The 18,770-nt window shown below is 43.2% G+C and overlaps 1 protein-coding gene across 43 annotated transcripts in view; it reads left to right on the top strand.

Annotated features, from left to right (window-relative positions):
* Nucleotides 1–17,199, top strand: part of LOC118395465 (bifunctional UDP-N-acetylglucosamine 2-epimerase/N-acetylmannosamine kinase-like) — a 33,150-nt gene extending 15,951 nt beyond the window's left edge. For 42 of the 43 annotated variants that reach the window (XM_035789276.2, XM_035789277.2, XM_035789275.2 and 39 more), the window contains 11 exons: nucleotides 3–249; nucleotides 638–845; nucleotides 2,928–3,080; nucleotides 3,547–3,759; nucleotides 4,120–4,207; nucleotides 6,292–6,505; nucleotides 9,387–9,516; nucleotides 10,010–10,231; nucleotides 13,704–13,886; nucleotides 14,107–14,226; nucleotides 15,594–17,199. In XM_035789276.2, coding sequence (XP_035645169.1) covers nucleotides 3–249; nucleotides 638–845; nucleotides 2,928–3,080; nucleotides 3,547–3,759; nucleotides 4,120–4,207; nucleotides 6,292–6,505; nucleotides 9,387–9,516; nucleotides 10,010–10,231; nucleotides 13,704–13,886; nucleotides 14,107–14,226; nucleotides 15,594–15,829 — 2,014 coding nt within the window. In that variant the 3' untranslated portion in view covers nucleotides 15,830–17,199. The remainder of the gene's footprint in view (nucleotides 1–2; nucleotides 250–637; nucleotides 846–2,927; nucleotides 3,081–3,546; nucleotides 3,760–4,119; nucleotides 4,208–6,291; nucleotides 6,506–9,386; nucleotides 9,517–10,009; nucleotides 10,232–13,703; nucleotides 13,887–14,106; nucleotides 14,227–15,593) is intronic. The other variant, XR_008065608.1, reaches the window with a different exon arrangement.
* The last annotated feature ends 1,571 nt before the right edge of the window (nucleotides 17,200–18,770 follow it).

Below are 18,770 nucleotides of genomic sequence, written 5' to 3'. Positions count from 1 at the left end.
AGCAACACGTTCCGGATGATCGAGCAGGATGACTTTGACATCGGCTCCAAGCTGCACACCATCGTGCGTGGGGAGGACGAGGCAGCCATGGTGGAGTCAGTGGGTCTGGCGCTGGTCAAGCTGCCAGATGTCCTCCACCGCCTCCGCCCCGACGTTCTGGTCGTCCACGGAGACCGCTTCGATGCCCTCGCCCTGGCAACGGCTGCCGCCCTGATGAACATTCGCATCCTGCACCTGGAGGGAGGAGAGGTGAGGGGATGGAGGAAGTGATGTCATGTATCTCAAGGTTTTTCAGGATGTAGGGCATATCTGTGTTGGGAGCTGAATATAACTAGATTAAATTATTGGTTGGCTCCCTCCACTTGTAGTTACCTGGTATAGGACGTTTTTGAACTGTCGTTTTGTGTATTTTAGTTACTATTTACTGAGTTATTACCATAAAAAAATAACAGGGCTACAAAAAATACACAGAAGTCCTGGAAACCAAAGAAGGCAACATAACAGAGATAATGATGGTCTTGGTTCAATAAAAACAACTATTTGTTCCCTACGGGAAATAGCAGTGCTTCAGACAACGAACCGTCACAGAGACAATAAACAGACTTTTATCCTGATGTCTGATCCTTTCCCATCCCAGGTGAGTGGCACCATCGACGACTCCATCCGCCACGCCATCTCCAAGCTGGCCCACTACCACGCCTGCTGCACCCGCACCGCCGAACAGCACCTCATCGCCATGTGTGAGGACCACACTCGCATCCTGTTGGCCGGCTGCCCCTCCTACGACAAGCTGCTGGCCGCCCATCACCGTGACGACTACATGGACATCATCAGGAACTGGCTCGGTACGTGTAGTAGTGACCTATCCTTCACCCCTAAGTCAGTGGCGTTCCAACTTTTTCAGCGGGGAACGCAGTTCAATGCGGCATACCAGACTAATAGCCAGGTTCCAGGGCCCAGAGTTTTTCCTGGTCAGGCAGGGAATAACAACCTCTGCTGTCAGTTTCATGCATCATGCAACCAAACTAAAACAGCTACAGTTTCTGCACAGCACCAGCTTTGAGCTCCAGAGATCTCTTGGTCGGAAATAGTAGTGACCTTGATGGCCTAGTCCGCTACAGTTACCTGGACTGAGGACAGTGATGGCGTTTTTGTTTTAGGTTTCATGGCCTGCCTTTATATCGCCATGGTGACAAGGTCGCTGTGTCTTTGTCATACAGCCACAACTAACTTTGGCTGACATTACACCCAACATGAACCCACTAGCATTTCAAACACGCACTCGTCAAATGACGCACAACACTTCAGAAACGGCATTTGAAAAGTCAGTCGGCATCCCAACAACTTGTCTTCTCGAGATACTGGTAACGCTAACCCTAAAAGGGAGCGTGAGTAGGCGGTGCCCTGGAGTGCGTCCATGTGACCTGATTGGTTGGAATGAGGTGGAGGCTTGAGTAAAAGGGTGATTGACAAGGCTGCAGGCAAATCGGGTTGAAAGGGCCAGCCTTTTTATTACAACCTTTAGGACAGTGGTATAGTACATATTAGAGGTTGACCGATTTATGATTTTTCACCGCCGATACCGATTTAATTGGCCGATTTTAAAATATAAAATTTTTTTACGATTTGTAATAATGACAATTACAACAATACTGAATGAACACTTAATTTAACTTAATATAATACATCAATAAAATCAATTTAGCCTCAAGTAAATAATGAAATATGTTCAATTTGGTTTAAATAATGCAAAAACAAAGTGTTGGAGAAGAAAGCACATATTGCACATTTACTATGTAAGAAAGCTAACGTTTCAGTTCCTTGCTCAGAACATGAGAACATATGAAAGCTGGTGGTTCCTTTGAACACGAGTCTTCAATATCCCCAGGTAAGAAGTTTTAGGTTGTAGTTATTATAGGACTATTTCCCTCTATATCATTTGTATTTCATTAACCTTTGACTATTGGATGTTCTTATAGGCACTTTAGTATTGCCAGTGTAACAGTATAGCTTCCGTCCCTCTAGTTAGCGCGCGCTAACTAACTAGCCATTTCACTTCGGTTACACCAGCCTCCTCTTGGGAGTTGATAGGCTTGAAGTCATAAACAGCGCAATGCTTGACACACAACGAAGGGCTGCTGGCAAAACGCACAAAAGTGCTGTTTGAATGAATCTTTAAGCGCCTGCTTCTGCCGACCACCGCTCAGTCAGATACTTGTATGCTCAGTCAGATTATATGCAACGCAGGACACGCTAGATAATATCTAGTAATATCATCAACCATGTGTAGTTAACTAGTGTTTTATGATTGATTGTTTTTTATAAGATAAGTTTAATGCTAGCTAGCAACTTACCTTGGCTTACTGCATTCATGTAACAGACGGTCTCCTTGTGGAGTGCAACAAGATAGAGGCAGGTCGATATTGTGTTGGACTAGTTAACTGTGAGTTTGCAAGATTGGATCCCCCGAGCTGACGAGATGAAAATCTGTCGTTCTGCCCTTGAACGAGGCAGTTAACCCACCGTTCCTAGGCTGCCATTGAAAAATAAGAATGTGTTCTAACTGACTTGCCTCGTTAAATAAAGGTATAATTATTATTATTTAATTTTTAATCTGCAAATCGGTGCCCAAAAATACAGATTTCCGATTGTTATGAAAACCTGAAATCGGCCCTAATTAATCTGTCATTCCGATGAATCGGTCGACCTCTAGTACATATACCACTATATAGTACCGTAGCTAGTACCTTCGGCATGGAAAGATGTGGAAAATGTGTTATAAGAATGTTATTAAATCAGTTCATAGATTTTTGGGGCTTTTCGCTAGTCCCTACGGGGCAGAAAGTACAGTGGTAGCAGTAGACTGTTGACTTCCCTCTGTTCAGAAAGTACTAGAATGCTGAGAATGTTCTAAATGACATCCACAGGAGACAATGTGAAGGAGCACGACTACATCGTGGCCCTGCAGCACCCGGTCACCACCGACATCAAGAACTCCATCAAGATCTACGAGCTGATGTTGGACGCCCTCATCTCCTTCAACAAGAAAACACTCATCCTCTTCCCCAACATAGACGCAGGTCAGTGGTGATTTGTTTTCTTTTTTTTCTCCCCCCCGTCTCCCTTTCCTTATTTCTCTCCTCTTTGCCATATTACGCAACCACACACACACACACACACACACACACACACACACATATTGTGGAGCTGGAGGTACAGTGTCAGCCCTCCCTTGGTCAATAGTGTGGGAAGGCTGCTCTGTTGAAGGTATTTGCTTATCTAGTTCAGCTGCAATCCTTCAGTCTGTCTCATGATTAGGGCTTGGACTGGTTTGAAGGGCGTAGAACTTCCTCAGAAAGAATAAGAAACCAAGTGACCAGTACTTAAAATCCAACAAAACACTACTGCAAAACATGACATGGCTAGAGTTGAATCTCCGACTGTAGACTGTGTAGGAGTCGGTTAAATTAGACATCCCGCAGTCTTCTCCGTTCTGTCTTGTAACCCCTGACAACCCCTGTCCCGTCTCCGTGATGACCCCAACAGGAAGTAAGGAGATGGTGCGCGTGATGAGGAAGAAGGGCGTCGAGCAGCACCCTAACTTCCGGGCGGTGAAGCACGTGCCCTTCGAGCAGTTCATCCAGCTGGTGTGTCACGCTGGGGCCATGATCGGCAACAGCAGCTGTGGCGTCAGAGAGGCCGGGGCCTTCGGGACCCCCGTCATCAACCTGGGGTCCAGGCAGACTGGGAGAGAGACTGGTGGGTGGGTCTACTGAAGTCCATGACCATTTACCAGGTGGTCTAGAATCATGGGTTTTGTCCAAAATGGCACCCTATTCCCTTAAGTGCTTGAATATGGGCCCTGGTCAAAAGTAGTGCACTAAATGGAGAAATGGTGTGCCATTATGGAGGCACGCGTGGCCTCCATTTGGAGCAGACTAGGGGGCCTACTTGTGGTTACCAGTGTTACCTTTTCATGATATATTTCATGGTATAGTTCTTAATTGACGGCTTTGCCAGTACAGTATGAGTGTTTGGCGATTTTTGCTTTGTTCTCATTCTTCCAGTCGTCCCATTACGAATGCTTATAGGATGTTGAGCTGTATTTTCTATTCCCAGGTGAAAACGTCCTCCATGTCCGTGACGCAGACACTCAGAATAAGATCTACCACGCCCTGGAGCTGCAGTTTGGGAAGAGATACCCCTGGTAAGCGTCATCGCATAACCTCTAGAAAAGGGGTTATTACAGGGTTATAACAAGTTGCAACACGGAGACATCACCCAGCACAGAAGCAGAGAAAATGTCTAACTGGCCTCTTGGAGACAGGGCCTTTTTATATCCTAATCAGACAGCACCAACTGTTCTGGAAACACCAGGCCGAGAGGCTTGTCGAAAGACAAAACAAAACAAAACCATTTTTCAGCTGCTACAGAATCCGTGTCAACGGAATGTCATCAATACAATACAACAGTGAATAATCAGTGTGACCTCGGTCCTTGTACATCCAGTCTGGCGTCAACCACCGTCAACAGATATGACAATAATCCATTACGTTCGGTATCGAGTCGAGTGACCATCAACCTGCACCTTGAGTATCACGATCAGAACACTGGAAAGTGTGTATTACAGAACCTCTGAACTGAACTTAAAGGTCAACTACCCCTTAGGACATTTAAAACCAAATACGTTGGTTCTATGTGGCATATTGATACGAGTCAAACATTCATTCTAATGTCAAAATTGATTACAAAGTGCAAAATAGGATAATTTTGGTCAAAGTCCGTCTCGTCCAAAACGGAGTTTGTCACGACATACTGGAGAGTTGGGGATGGATTACGATCTTGCCCAGTACACTCTAACAGAAGAGAAACAGCAGTGCTGATTGTGCTCTATCCAATCGTAGCAGCCAGAACCTCCCAGACAGTGAGACGGGCCTGCCCATTACTCAACACCTCAGACTTGTCTACGTAAGAGAACATGTCGCCAATGTTATGTTGAAATAACTCTTAGCCCTAAGCCCTTTGTATAGAGTGGCCACTTGCTGATGTGTTTCTTCGTGTCAATCACTTGAGTCTGCTACTTAATTGGCCAAAATGAGAATTGAGACGATCAGAGTGCACTTGTATCCCAACTGGAACGTAGTGTCCCCCCACAGCCTGTTTTGTAACATCATTCCCTATTAAACACTGCCAGACAGGCACACTCTGTTAATGGTGGGAAAGTTGTAAAAAGCAAAATCTCCCCAGTGACTTGATAAGCTGATTGCTAGCTAGCAAGTGATTTTTAAGGCACTGATAAACAGCGTGTAGCTTGTGCTTTATTTACCTTAGTTTGACAGCTTGCAGATGATGAAGTTGTAGACACGTTGTTGTTCTCAGAAGTCAGTCCCGAGCACGTAGCCACTCGATAAACTAGTCCGTGCCCAGCAGAGAACCGATCATGCACATTTTGTTTACTTAAGAAATACTGCACCAAACACCTTTTAGCTAGATGTCAACTTGAGCGACTAAGACCTTCTCTGCAAAAACTTCTAAATAAATTACAGATTAATTCCTACTATTTTAAATATTTTGAGGAAGTGGCTATGTTGTTGCTACGGTTACTTGGGAGGAACAAACAACAGTACCTGCCATGGTACAATTAAGCAATATGGCCAGAGGGGGTGCGGTATATGGCCAATATACCACGGCTAAAGGCTGTTCTTATGCACAACGCAATGCCGAGTGTCTGGATACAGCCCTTAGCTGTGGTATATTGGCCATATACCACAAACCCATGAGGTGCTTTATTGCTATTATAAACTGGTTACCAACATAACATGGATTTTTACTGCTCTAATTTTGTCATACCTGTGGTATATGATCTTATATACCACAGCTGTCAGCCAATTCGAAGCTCGAACCAACCAGTTTTATAATATGACAACATTACACACCCACATCAAACCACAACTCATTTGGCTTCAGTCATGGCTTCTAGCATTTCTTAATGAGCAATCTTCAAAACGAGTCCAAATCAGTGCAGTCACCCTTTAAGTCATCTACTTATACCTTTTTTAAATAAAAATAAAACGTATGTATTTATTTGCGGCAGCATTAGCTCTTTCAGTGTTTCTTATAACTGAGATTTGGTCTACAAGCTAAAATCCTCTATTTTCATAGTAACCATCAAATTGCAATTTTTCATAGAACGGAGATCTCACCAAAATTCCCCTCTTCATCTTGTGTGATTTCCCCCATCCCCCCCCCCCTCCCTCTTCTTCATCCTGTGGGACCCCCCCCCCCCCTCAGCTCGAAGATCTACGGCGACGGGAACGCGGTGCCTCGCATCCTGAAGTTCCTGCAGACCATCGACCTTGATGAGCCGCTGCAGAAGACCTTCTGCTTCCCCCCCGTCAAGGAGTGGGACATCTCCCAGGACATCGACCACATCCTGGAGACTCAGAGCGCCCTAGCCGTCGACCTGGGGGGGACCAACCTCCGCGTGGCCATCGTCTGCATGAGGGTACGGTGGTAGGGGTGAGGGGGGGTTGGAGAGGGGGGTGCGTGAGGTGAGGGTTACACCGCATGTTAGATTTATATTATTATTATCTCATTAGTCGTGATTGGTTAAAACCATAAATCATCTTCCTGGCTGTCCATCAGCAAAATGAACATACAGTACATTACACTATCCATCTTCTCACACTGCCGTGTGCTTCCAAGATTTCTATCTAACCATCCATGTGTGTTCATTATCCCTCTATACCCAACTAGTTCAGGTTTGTAATGGTGATGGATATTGATATATATCCATAACCACCAAAGATGGAACTAGAAAAGTTGCAGATAAAAAGATGATGTACAGTTGATGTCGGAAGTTTACATGCACTAAGGTTGGAGTCATTAAAACTCGTTTTTCAACCACCACAAATGTCTTGTTAACAAGCTATAGTTTTGGCAAGTTGATTAGGACATTACTTTGTGCATGACACAAGTAATTTTTTCAACAAAAGTCACTGTATCGCAATTCCAGTGGGTCAGAAGTTTACATACACTAAGTTCACTGTGCCTTTAAACAGCTTGGAAAATTCCAGAACATGTCATGGCTTTAGAAGCTTCTGATAGGCTAATTGACATCATTTGAGTCAATTGGAGGTGTACCTGTGGATGTATTTCAAGGCCTACCTTCAAACTCAGTACCTCTTTGCTTGACATCATGGGAAAATCAAAATAAATCAGCCAAGACCTCAGAAAAAAAATTATAGACCTCCACAATTCTGGTTCGTCCTTGGGAGCAATTTCCAAATGCCTGATGTCTGTACAAACAATAGTATGTCTGTACAAACAATAGTATGCAAGTATAAACACCATGGGACCACGCAGCCGTCATACCGCTCAGGAAGGCGATGTGTTCTGTCTCTTAGAGATTAACGTACTTTGGTGTGAAAAGTGCAAATCAATCCCAGAACAACAGCAAAGGACCTTGTGAAGATTCTGGAGGAAACTGGTACAAAGTATCTATATCCACAGTAAAACGAGTACAAAATCGTCATAACCTGAAAGGCCGCTCAGCAAGGAAGAAGCCACTGCTCCAAAACCGCCATAAAAATGCCAGACTACGGTTTGCAACTGCACATGGGGACAAAGATCGTACTTTTTGGAGGAATGTCCTCTGGTCTGATGAAACAAAAACAGAACTGTTTGGCCGTAGTGACCATCGTTAAGTTTGGAGGAAAAACGGGGAGACTTGCAAGCCAAAGTACACCATCTCAACTGAGAAGCACGGGGGTGGAAGCATCATGTTGTGGGGGTGCTTTGCTGCACTTCACAAAATAGATGGCATCATGAGAAAGGGAAATTATGTGGATATATTGAAGCAACATCTTAAGACATCAGTCAGGAAGTTAAAGCTTGGTCGCAAATGGGTCTTCCAAATAGATAATGACCCCAAGCATACTTCCAAAGTACTTCCAAAATGGCTTAAGGACAACAAAGTCAAGGTATTGGAGTGGCCATCACAAAGCCCTGACCTCAAACCTATAGAAAATGTGTGGGCAGAACTGAAAAGGCATGTGTGAGCAAGGAGGCATAGAAACCTGACTCACTTACTCTGTTAGGAGGAATGGGCCAAAATACTCCCACTTTATTGTGGGAAGCTTGTAGAAGGCTACCTGAAACGTTTGACTCAAGTTTAAGTTGTTGAAGCCAGTGCTGACCCACTGGGAATGTGATGAAAGAAGTAAAAGCTGAAATAAATCATTCTCTCTACTATTATTCTGACATTTCACATTCTTAAAATAAAGTGGTGATCCTAACTGACCTAAGACTGGGAATGTTTACCAGGATTAAATGTCAGGAATTGTGAGAAACTCGAGTTTAAATGTATTTGGCTACGGTGTATGTAAACTTCCGACTTCAACCGTACCATACCAAGGTGGCGTGATGTACAATCTGTTCTAGGCCTACGCATATTTTGTGACGTTGCACTTCTCATGGAATAAGCCCGAGGCCTGTACCATTTCTAGCCTTTTTTTTAGCCCGACCAACCTTCCTCTGATCAAGCCATGAACTGTCCCTCTCCATCTTCGGAGGATGCCGTTTTCAAAGACTTGGCCTCTATTGGTTGACCTAACTCCAGCTAGGCTACTCATGATGTATTGCTTGTTTTATTTTGTGAAGTGCTTTCATTCAGGTAATGAAAAGCGCTATAGAAATGTAATTTATTATTTGTCACGGGCATGTGTATTGTCTAAAACGTATTTTCGTCAGTGAGTAAGTTGAAGTTGAACACAAACGTCAACAGTGAGAAGTCACCTTCTAACCATTTAGTTCTGAAGTCGGAGATTAGAATGTCAACCGTCAGCCGACCATTCTTTAGCCGACCATTCTTTAGCCTAACGGAAGTTATCTTAAACGCACACCTTTTCTATTTGATTAGGCCCCATTTTGATTTAGGATTTGACTTTACGTGAGAACCACCATGAGCATCTGCCGGCTCAGATGAAAGCGGCTGTCAGTTATAGCATTCTTCTGAGACGCTGATATTTAATTAAATCGCTGACGACAGACCAGCACTGACTTGTCAACGGCCTTCCTTTTATCAAATAATGTACCAAGTGGATTGATCTGCATGAAATATATTTGTGGGCCACTATTTAAAACTTTGGTTCTCTGTGGCTCAGTTGGTAGAGCAAGGCACTTGTATGGTTGTGGGTTCGAGCTCTGCTGGGGCCACCAGTAGTGATGCATACATGGGTGACTAAGTCGCTTCGGATAAAATCATCTCCTAAATGGCAAATACTTTATTTTATATATGGGCAACGATGAAATAACATTTCATTTTTAAATAACATTTTATTTGAAATATTGTATTGGTCTGATTTTATACGTATTTTTAATTGTAGGGTAAGATAGTGAAGAAGTACACCCAGGCGAACCCCAAAACCTACGAGACGAGGATGGAGCTGATACTGAAGATGTGTACGGAGGCAGTCATTGACGCTGTCCATCTCAACTGCCGGATTCTGGGAGTGGGTATGTGGCTTTCTCTCCTTCATGAAATGTCCCTTTTTATGTTTTGATTTGCACTTTGAATATGGCAACATTTACTTCTGCGAATCTGTCAAGAAGCACATTGTTGGGTGGGGCTTGCAATTGAACCATTTCATTGTACTTGAGCATGTGTCAAATAACTGAACTTTATTAAATGTTTATAAATGCGTAAACGTCACAATCCTCTTGCCCCAATTATTTGTGCTCAACGACAATAAATACGCTTCAAAGTCTGCATAGACCCTAGTTCTCACTATATAATCATTTTTACGTTTTAGTAATTTTGCAGACAGACAATCTTATCCAGAGCAACTTAGTGCGTTCTTCTTATGGTAGCTAGGTGAGACAACCACGTATCACAGTCTTAGTAAGTACATTTTTTCCTCAATAAAGAAGTGGTCAGTAGCTAGTAGGAAAATACCCCTAGTTTGACCGGATCTGATTCTCTTGCAATCGCCCCACCTCCTTCCCTCAGGTGTGTCGACAGGAGGCAGAGTGAACCCCCAGGAGGGTGTGATCCTCCACTCCACCAAGCTGATCCAGGAGTGGAGCTCCATCGACATCCGCACCCCCATCTCTGACGCCCTCCACCTGCCCGTCTGGGTTGATAACGACGGCAACTGTGCCGCCCTGGCAGAGAAAAAGTTTGGCCACGGTAAAGGAGTGGAGAACTTTGTCACCATCATCACTGGAACAGGTAATATTGCCACCATAGAATTAGAATGATTCACTCTGGTCATTAATTATCTGTTCATTGTATTTCTATGATATATACATGACTGTCATTGTAAAAAAATGTTTTTTTAAATGTAAACATTTAAAAGGTTATGGTAAGTAAAGGTTGAGAATGCATTCCACACCCATAATGGCGTGAGATGAGCTGGATAGTAAACAATGACAATGTGGGTGGATCGAGTGCATAACAGGCCAATCAAAACGAGGCAATCAGATGTCAGTCAGTAGCTTTTTGATTTTGCGTGGATTGAATAGGTATTGAAAAATTGTATTTGTGTCCTGAAACAGTCCTCCACGGCTACCCCTATTGAATGAGGGACTGTTGTTGAGGCATTTGCAAAACCATTGAGTTTTACAAAAGTGAGAGACTCAAAGAAAAGACCTCACCGTAACCATGTTTTGACAATGCTACTGATACTATTAAGATGTCTAATTGGTTCACTTAAGAACTTTTCCTGAGGACAATGACATTTTAATCTACATGGCATGAGGCATTGGAAACGATTGCAAAGATGAAAGCACATGCTTATATATAATCTCCTAAGGCAGTGCTGATGTGTAAATCATAGGTTAATGACAGCTTAATTGAAGCTTAAAGTTGAGACACCTGGTTATTTTATCAAATGGCTATATTTTCCCTTTCCTCGTCCCTACCTGGCCTCGAACCAGGGACCCTATGCACACAACTGCCTCCCAAGAAGCATCGTTACCTATCGCTCAACAAAAGCAAGGGAAACAACTACTTCAAGGTCTCAGAGCAAAGTGACGTCACCGATTGAAACGCTATTAGCGCACACCCCGCTAACTAGCTAGCCATTTCACACCGGTTACATATACATGCCAAAAAGATGTTGGATTCTGGGTAAACTTTGAACATTGCTATACGCGTAAGAATAGTATATAAAGAAGTGGAAGATACTTTTTAATTTTTTTTTATTTGAGGTTAATGGTTCTCTGTAGAAAAACAGATGGCTTTGGAATGTGTTGGGTGGACAGGAGGAGATCACAGGATTGCTAGAGGGGAAGCAGATGGACATCTGTGGATTAGGCGAAGGAAGGGGTTGGGGTCAGGTCAGATCCCCTGAAGGGAGAAAGTATGGTTCATTATCCTATTACCCTCTTCCTGTGGAACCATAAGATGTAAGGATTGGAGAGAAGGAGTGTCTAAAGTGGAGTATATAGAATATGCTTGTTGTGGTGGATACATGTCTTTGTCTGAATACAGCTGTGTCGACCCTTTGGGAAGAATTGAACTTGGTTAAAGCTTCTCTAGTGTCCGTGAGTTATTTACTTTAGAACCTAACAGATGGCGCTGCGAGCAGGGTTCACCACGATTTCTAGTCAAACCAAAGAGTCCAGATCAGTGGAGCAGAGCTGGCAACAAACAAGGTAGGCAAGTTCCTATATCTGTTTCCACTCATTTTGACATCTCAGGGAGATGAGAATCGTAGGCTGAACATTATAGGATACGGACCTGGAGAGCCTGAGTTTAATTCGGTAGGCCCATTGTGTAACGACCGGTAGTAGCTTTGTGGTAGATGGTAAGTCCCGGAGGGTAAACCGGAACAGGTTTACCTGTAGGGTAAGTCCTAGGGGGTAAACCCTGAATCGCCATTTGTCGGATAATCTATTTCACTGACAAAAAAATAACTCACCCGTGTCAACTATTTTCTGTTTACTTCACATCTGAGTGTTTTTGTTTTTTTTGCGCATAATTGTTTGGGGTTTGAAACGTTTCTACTGTCTGCAAACCTGCATGGTGACGTTCTTTCCATGCCTCTATCTTCTTTCATGTCAGACAACAATGGTATGGTTTTCTATAGTCAAGTTCCACATTATGGTTGGTCCTTGGCACATTGACAGGAAATGTGGCATATCTGTACATTTCAAACCCTGGATGATGACTGTAAACTTTTGACTTTTTTGCAGAAACACAGCGATATCCCAAGTATAAATACAGTTATGTATACACACTAAAGGGTAAAACAATACATTTTGAGCAAAATAGTGTGTTTCAGACCACTGCAAACCTCAGAGTAGGGCATTTGAGGAATTGGTCTGATGGCTTTCCGTGATGTGGTCCGCCTCCCCGTTTGCTTGAGGAGCAAAAGAGGAGCAATGGAACTTTTTTTTTTGCTAATACATACAAAATACATACAAATATTGGTAATTTTAATTACTTGCACTTAACCAGTCATATCTAGAGTTCGGCCAATGTGGTTTCTGTCTGAACGTTCCCGGAGAGCACCACTTTCTCCTCCATAGCCTCTGCTAAGTTATAATTGACGCTTCCGTGCTGTTTATTTCTGGTCGGAATGGAAAACGAATGAATATGTCCAGTGAAAGCTGATGCCATTTTTTTTGACACCACAACACATGACAAACTTGGATACACATGTTAATCAATAAAAACGTAAATTCCCTCAGTTTCGCATGTTTACAGCTGGTCATTTCATAGAGGGAATTGTCGGAGGAGCTCTCGTGTTACATCTCCAAGATGTAGAGAATGAAGACAACGTGGCATCCGTTCTAAAAATCTGACCGCACTCTCTCTAAATATGTCGCTACACTTAACCGTTATGTGTAGCGACCCAATGAGCATGGCTCTTCCTGCTTTGCACAGGATCCGTTCTTAGCAAAATTCCGTCGCCCATAATGACAAATTAAGTTGTTTTGATTGCTACGTTGCACTACCATTGTATTGCTAGCTGAAGTATCTAATTATAATATGTTAAACCTACGCCCCGGTTTGTCATTGCTCAAGGAAAAGAACATAACAATTAGCTTGCTCAGCTAGCTAATGTTAGCCATCATCAAGCTGGTGCACAACAAAATGCACCACATGTTAGTTTCTGTGAGTCACAACATAAGGCTTGCTCATTCATGCCAGCGTAGATACTGTGGCAGACCAAGGGGTTTGGTCAAGACGTTTACCCAGATCAGACACGGACAGGGAAGGATTAGCTCGGTTTCAAGGGTGTTTATTTAAATAATAAATCAAAGAAAAGGATAGGTCTCCCCCATGAGACCCTCTCCGGGACACCGTCTTCTGGGCTCCGGGTCTTGCCTGTCGGGCACAAAAACTGAACTCTCTCCTTTTAGCTCAGACACCGTCTCCAACTATACGGAAGTCACCTTTTCCCCCCCAGTCCCTTCCCTTCTCCCCCCCAGTCCCCCCTCCCCCAGTTAACCTTGCTAACAAAGGACCCCAAAAGAATAAGGTAGTCGTGCTGATCGGGAAGCCACACCGATATCGGCGGTGGCACCACTAACCATTCTGTTTGTTTTGTGAACAGGCATCGGCGGGGGCACCACTAACCATTCTGTTTGTTTTGTGAACAGGCATCGGCGGGGGCACCACTAACCATTCTGTTTGTTTTGTGAACAGGCATCGGCGGTGGCACCACTAACCATTCTGTTTGTTTTGTGAACAGGCATCGGCGGGGGCATCATCCAGCACAACGAGCTGATCCACGGCAGTACGTTCTGCGCGGCTGAGCTGGGCCACATTATGGTGTCTCTGGACGGGCCGGAGTGCATGTGTGGCAGCCGTGGCTGCATCGAGGCCTACGCATCAGGCATGGCCCTGCAGAAAGAAGCCAAGAGGCTCCATGACGGTTAGTTAAAACACTTCTTAATTAGATTGTTTTCTAATCCTTTACTTAAAACCAAGAGGCACATTGCATGGTGTTTATAATGCATTGAACCAGGCACTTGTTCATTGGAACACATTGGGTGTCAGTCTTCACCAGGGAGGGAAGCAAAGCTTAAAGCAACATGTCTTGTGAAGAAGAGATGTTGATTTGACTCCTGGCCCGTGTCTGTTTGGTTCTCCAGAGGAACTGCTGGAGGTGGAAGGGATGGTGGATCTGAAGAAGGCGGAGTCCGTCAGCGCCATCCACCTCATCAACGCAGCCCGCCTGGGCAACCACAAGGCTGAAGCCGTCCTCAGAACAGGTGGGTCCACACTCCTTATGTTGGTTGGACATCACCTTAAATCAGACCTACTCCTTCATAAGTTAAAGTAATACTTTGCCCATAGAAAGTCTACACCCCCCTTGGATTTATTCACATTTTATTGTTACAAAGTGGTATTACATTTTATGTTGTCAATGATCTACAAAAAAAGACTCTTAAAGTGGAAAAATTATATCCTAAAGAAAAGATGAATGAAACATAAAGCACTAATATACCTTGATGAGAAGTAGTCAATACATGTTAAGGACACTTTTGGCTGTGAGTGTTCTTGGGTAAGTCTCCTAAGAGCTTTGCACACCTGGATTGTGCAATATTTGGCCATTTTATATTTTTCAGAATTCTTCAAGCTCTGCCAAGGTTTTTTTTGGGATCATCGCTAGACAGCCATTTTCAAGTCTTGCTATAGATTTTCAAACAGAGTTTTAAGTCAATTTCAACTTGGCCACTCAGGAGCGTTCACTGTGTTCTTTGTAAGCAACCCCATTGTAGGTCATTGTCCTGCTGAAAGGTGAATTCCTCTCCCAGTGTCTAATGTAAAGCACACTGAATCAGGTTTTCCTCTAGAATGTTGGCTGCGCCTAACTCCATCCTGTTTCTTTTCACCCTGAAAAACTCCAGAGTATTTGCCGATGTCAAGCATACCCATACCATGATGCAGCCACCACCATGCTTGAGAATAAGGAGGCGGTTACTCAGTGATGTGTTGTTGGATTTGCCCCAAACATATAAAGCTTTCCATTTATTTTTTTGTTTGTTGCAGTATTACTTTAGTACCTTGTTGACTGAAGGACCTTAGATGTTGTATGTATGGGGGAGAGAGGTTGTCATCCAGAAATCATGTCAAGCCCTATTATGTCACACTGTTAGTCCATGTAACTTCTGAACTCATTTAGGCTTGCCTAAGCAAAGGGAGTGAATACTTGTGCAATTACTTTTAGTTTAAATTGTTATTAATTTGTAAAAATGTGTATTTTTTTTTTCCATTTTTTCTTTCCATTTTTTTTTTCACTTTGACATTATGGAGTATTTTCATCAATGACCAGAAATGACAATTCAATCCATTTCAATCCCACTTTGCAACGCAACAAAATGTGAAGAGTTCAAGGGGGTGTAGACTCTCTAGGTATTGTCCATTTTATGTTTCCTCAATGACTGACCTGGTCAAATACATTTGATAAACCACTTTCCTCCCATTGTATTTAATTTACTAGCCGAATTATGATGCGTGACACAACAAGGTATCAAATGTTACCAAATGTGACATTGAGATCATAGTTTAGACCCAGTTCGAATCATTGTGCCATTCGGTATTTTATAGCTAACCCCTCTCCCCGTTTCCTCCTCAGCTGGCATGGCCCTTGGAGTGGGCATCATCAACATCCTCCACATGGTCAACCCCTCCCTGGTCATCCTATCGGGGGTGCTGGCCGCCCACTACCAGGCTCCTGTCCAGCAGGTCATAGGTCAGAGAGCCCTCAGCTCCGCCCAGAGCATCCAGGTCCTGACATCTGACCTCGAAGATCCCGCCCTGCTGGGGGCCGCTAGCATGGTGCTGGACTACACAACCAGGCGCATCTATTAACAACATTACGGTGCTGGACTACACAACCAGGCGCATCTATTAACAACATTACGGTGCTGGACTACACAACCAGGCGCATCTATTAACAACATTACGGTGCTGGACTACACAACCAGGCGCATCTATTAAGAAAGTTGGTCAGTTGCCAAGTTCTAGTTTTCATTTCCTTGGTCCCCAAAGGAGGGCCATATCTTGCAGTTCCCTGGTGTAGAAAGATGAACTTGTTATTAGCAAATAGAAATGGCTAAGATAGAAGGTAGGATCTACAGATAGAGCCGCCCGATAGGACCGACATCTATACTACTGTCCCAAATGGGACAATCTGACATGCTCTTCAAGCTATCGCACCTTCTATTGGACGAACCATTGACGATAATTTATTTCAGTCAGACAATGACAAGTTATGTGTATTTTCCAAAGATTTCTTCAGTGATACTAACTGTCAACATAATATCATTTCTACAGCGGATGAAATGACTAATACAGTACATAAATGAGTGCTGAAATAGTAGTACTGTTAACTACAGTACTGAAATAGTGTGTGTCTGAATACATATAACAGCCGATACAGTCATGAGTACAGCCACCGTACCAGTGAATGGCTGGGTGTGTCCAGACAAAAGATGTGACCAAAGGATCATTCGCATTCAATTGTGCTTGTACTCATAATTCCATGTTTTTTTTGTTACTTCTTAATTCTAAACAAGTTTTTTTTTTTTTTGAAGCCACGCTATGAAGCATTAACAATATGTATTTTATCTTACCGAGCTGTAAGATCTTTGCGCCTCCAATCTTATTATGAACCAGTTCTGCAACCCTGCGTGACTGACCCAAGACCTACCCTCTCTAGGACCACCGTGACGACCTACCCTCATGTAGCGCCATGGCCATGTACGGCATAGTTGTCTTGACTGTGCTGCTAACGTGTCTTCGTTATCATTCTTTTGTTTTATGCACACCTTTTTTATGCCTTGTCATATTTCAAGAGATTACGGTAAGCAAATCAACCAAGTGATAATCCCGTTTTGTGTATTCCTGTTTTTGATCATGTCACGGATAGAAGTTTATTTGATTGTACTTTTGTGACCTCTATATCAATTGCAATGGTCATTTTTACACATAAAAAAAACACACTAGAAAATGGTTTGGGGTGGAATAATAGATGATTCATTCGATGCTATTCATCGTTTTTAGGTGTGGCTGAACTAGGCCACATTGTAAACACACCACAGGGCTTGGAATGCCAGCCTGTTTGTGCGATCATAGGATTTTACTTTAATGTCCCTGAGGGAAAAAGTCTTCAACCCAATATGGCTGTGTACAAAAATAAACACTGTATATCAAACAATTAAACACATTCCCATGTCATACACCTCTTGTGATGAGTGACATGTATAATACCTGCCACTATTACGTACGGGTGTTCCCAGCTCCAAGTTCCACCAACCAACTGTGCTACAGAGAACCTCCGTACATAGTGCCTACAATCAGGTGATGGTGTGATTGGGACGCTGCAAACCAGAATGACTGAATTCTTCCCTTGCGCTTCAGCTCCAGTTGGCAAACAGGATCTGCCACCAGTTGTTTGGTCACAGTAGTCGTGATTTTCTAGAATCACATCAGGTTCACAAGTTACTCTTATTGTACAGAAATGACCAGGTATCTACTTGGTAGATAACAAGGAACACAGAACCCAAACTGTCTGTGTGCGCCATCGTGCATAATGTATTTTGTCCCCCCACACCAAACGCGATCACGACACGCAGGTTAAAATCTCAAAACAAACTCTACCAATTATATTAATTTGGGGACAGGTCAAAAAGCATTAAACATTTATGGCTAGTTAGCTTGCATTTACTAGCCAATTTGTCCTGGGATATAAACATTGAGTTGTTATTTTACCTGAAAATGCACACGGTCCTCTACTCAACCAAATAATCTGCATAAAACGGTCAACCGAATCATTTGTAGTCACCTTTCTTCGCTTGACTTTATATTGCGATTGGCAACTTTCATAAATTAGGTGCATTACCGCCACTGACCAAGTTAGTCTTTCAGTGGGTACCTGGTTCTATAAACAAATGAGATGGGAGAGGCAAGACTTGCAGCGCGATCTGCGTCAGAAATAGAACTGATTTCTATTTTGGCAACGCAGATGCTCATTGGCTCACGCGAGCAGTTTTGGCACAATAATTGAATAACAGATTTCTACATTTATTTTGCAACGCTCGTCAATGCGTATGGAGCTCAATTCAGCCTCTGCCATTGTGTCACACCCTCCGACCACATTTTCATATCAAGCAGAAGTTGAATACTCCTGATAGACGTCCCAAATTAGGTTGCATTGATAAAATCCACAATAGCTTGTTGCTACACAAAATATATGAACATAACTAATAAAGCCATTAATTTTTTGTTACAGATTCAAGCTCAGATGTCACGTTTTGACTGTCCGCCACCCAACCAACAGCGTGGCTTTGATCAAAGGTTGGCAGTAAGCCTAGTGGTTAGTGTTGGGCCAGTGACCAAAAGATTGCTAGATCGAATCCCCAAGCTGACAAGGTAAAAAAATATTTCGTTCTGCCCCTGAACAAGGCCGTCATTGTAAATAAGAATTTGTTAAAGGTTTAAAAAAAGAAAAAAACATTTGCGATACTGCACATGTTGAGATGGTCTTCCCAAAAGCAGGCGGTCTGCTTACCGAGGACAGATTAACAGGAGTAAACCCCCTCACCTCACCTCTGCCATTTTTGCCAGAGATTCATTTGAACCCAAGGTCAAACAGCATTAGGTCCTCCACCACTAGGGGCACTAAACAATTTCATTGAAAATGCAGTATAAAATGTTTTGTCTCACCTGACATTTTACTTCACCAATAAGGTGCAAAACCATCATTTGAATGTCACGGACAACACTTCAATAACGATCCTGACGACAAAAG

The sequence above is a fragment of the Oncorhynchus keta genome, chromosome 16 (genome assembly GCF_023373465.1).
Source record: "Oncorhynchus keta strain PuntledgeMale-10-30-2019 chromosome 16, Oket_V2, whole genome shotgun sequence".
NCBI classification, from domain to species: Eukaryota; Metazoa; Chordata; class Actinopteri; order Salmoniformes; family Salmonidae; genus Oncorhynchus; species Oncorhynchus keta.
This window is presented reverse-complemented; position numbering and strand designations above follow the sequence as displayed.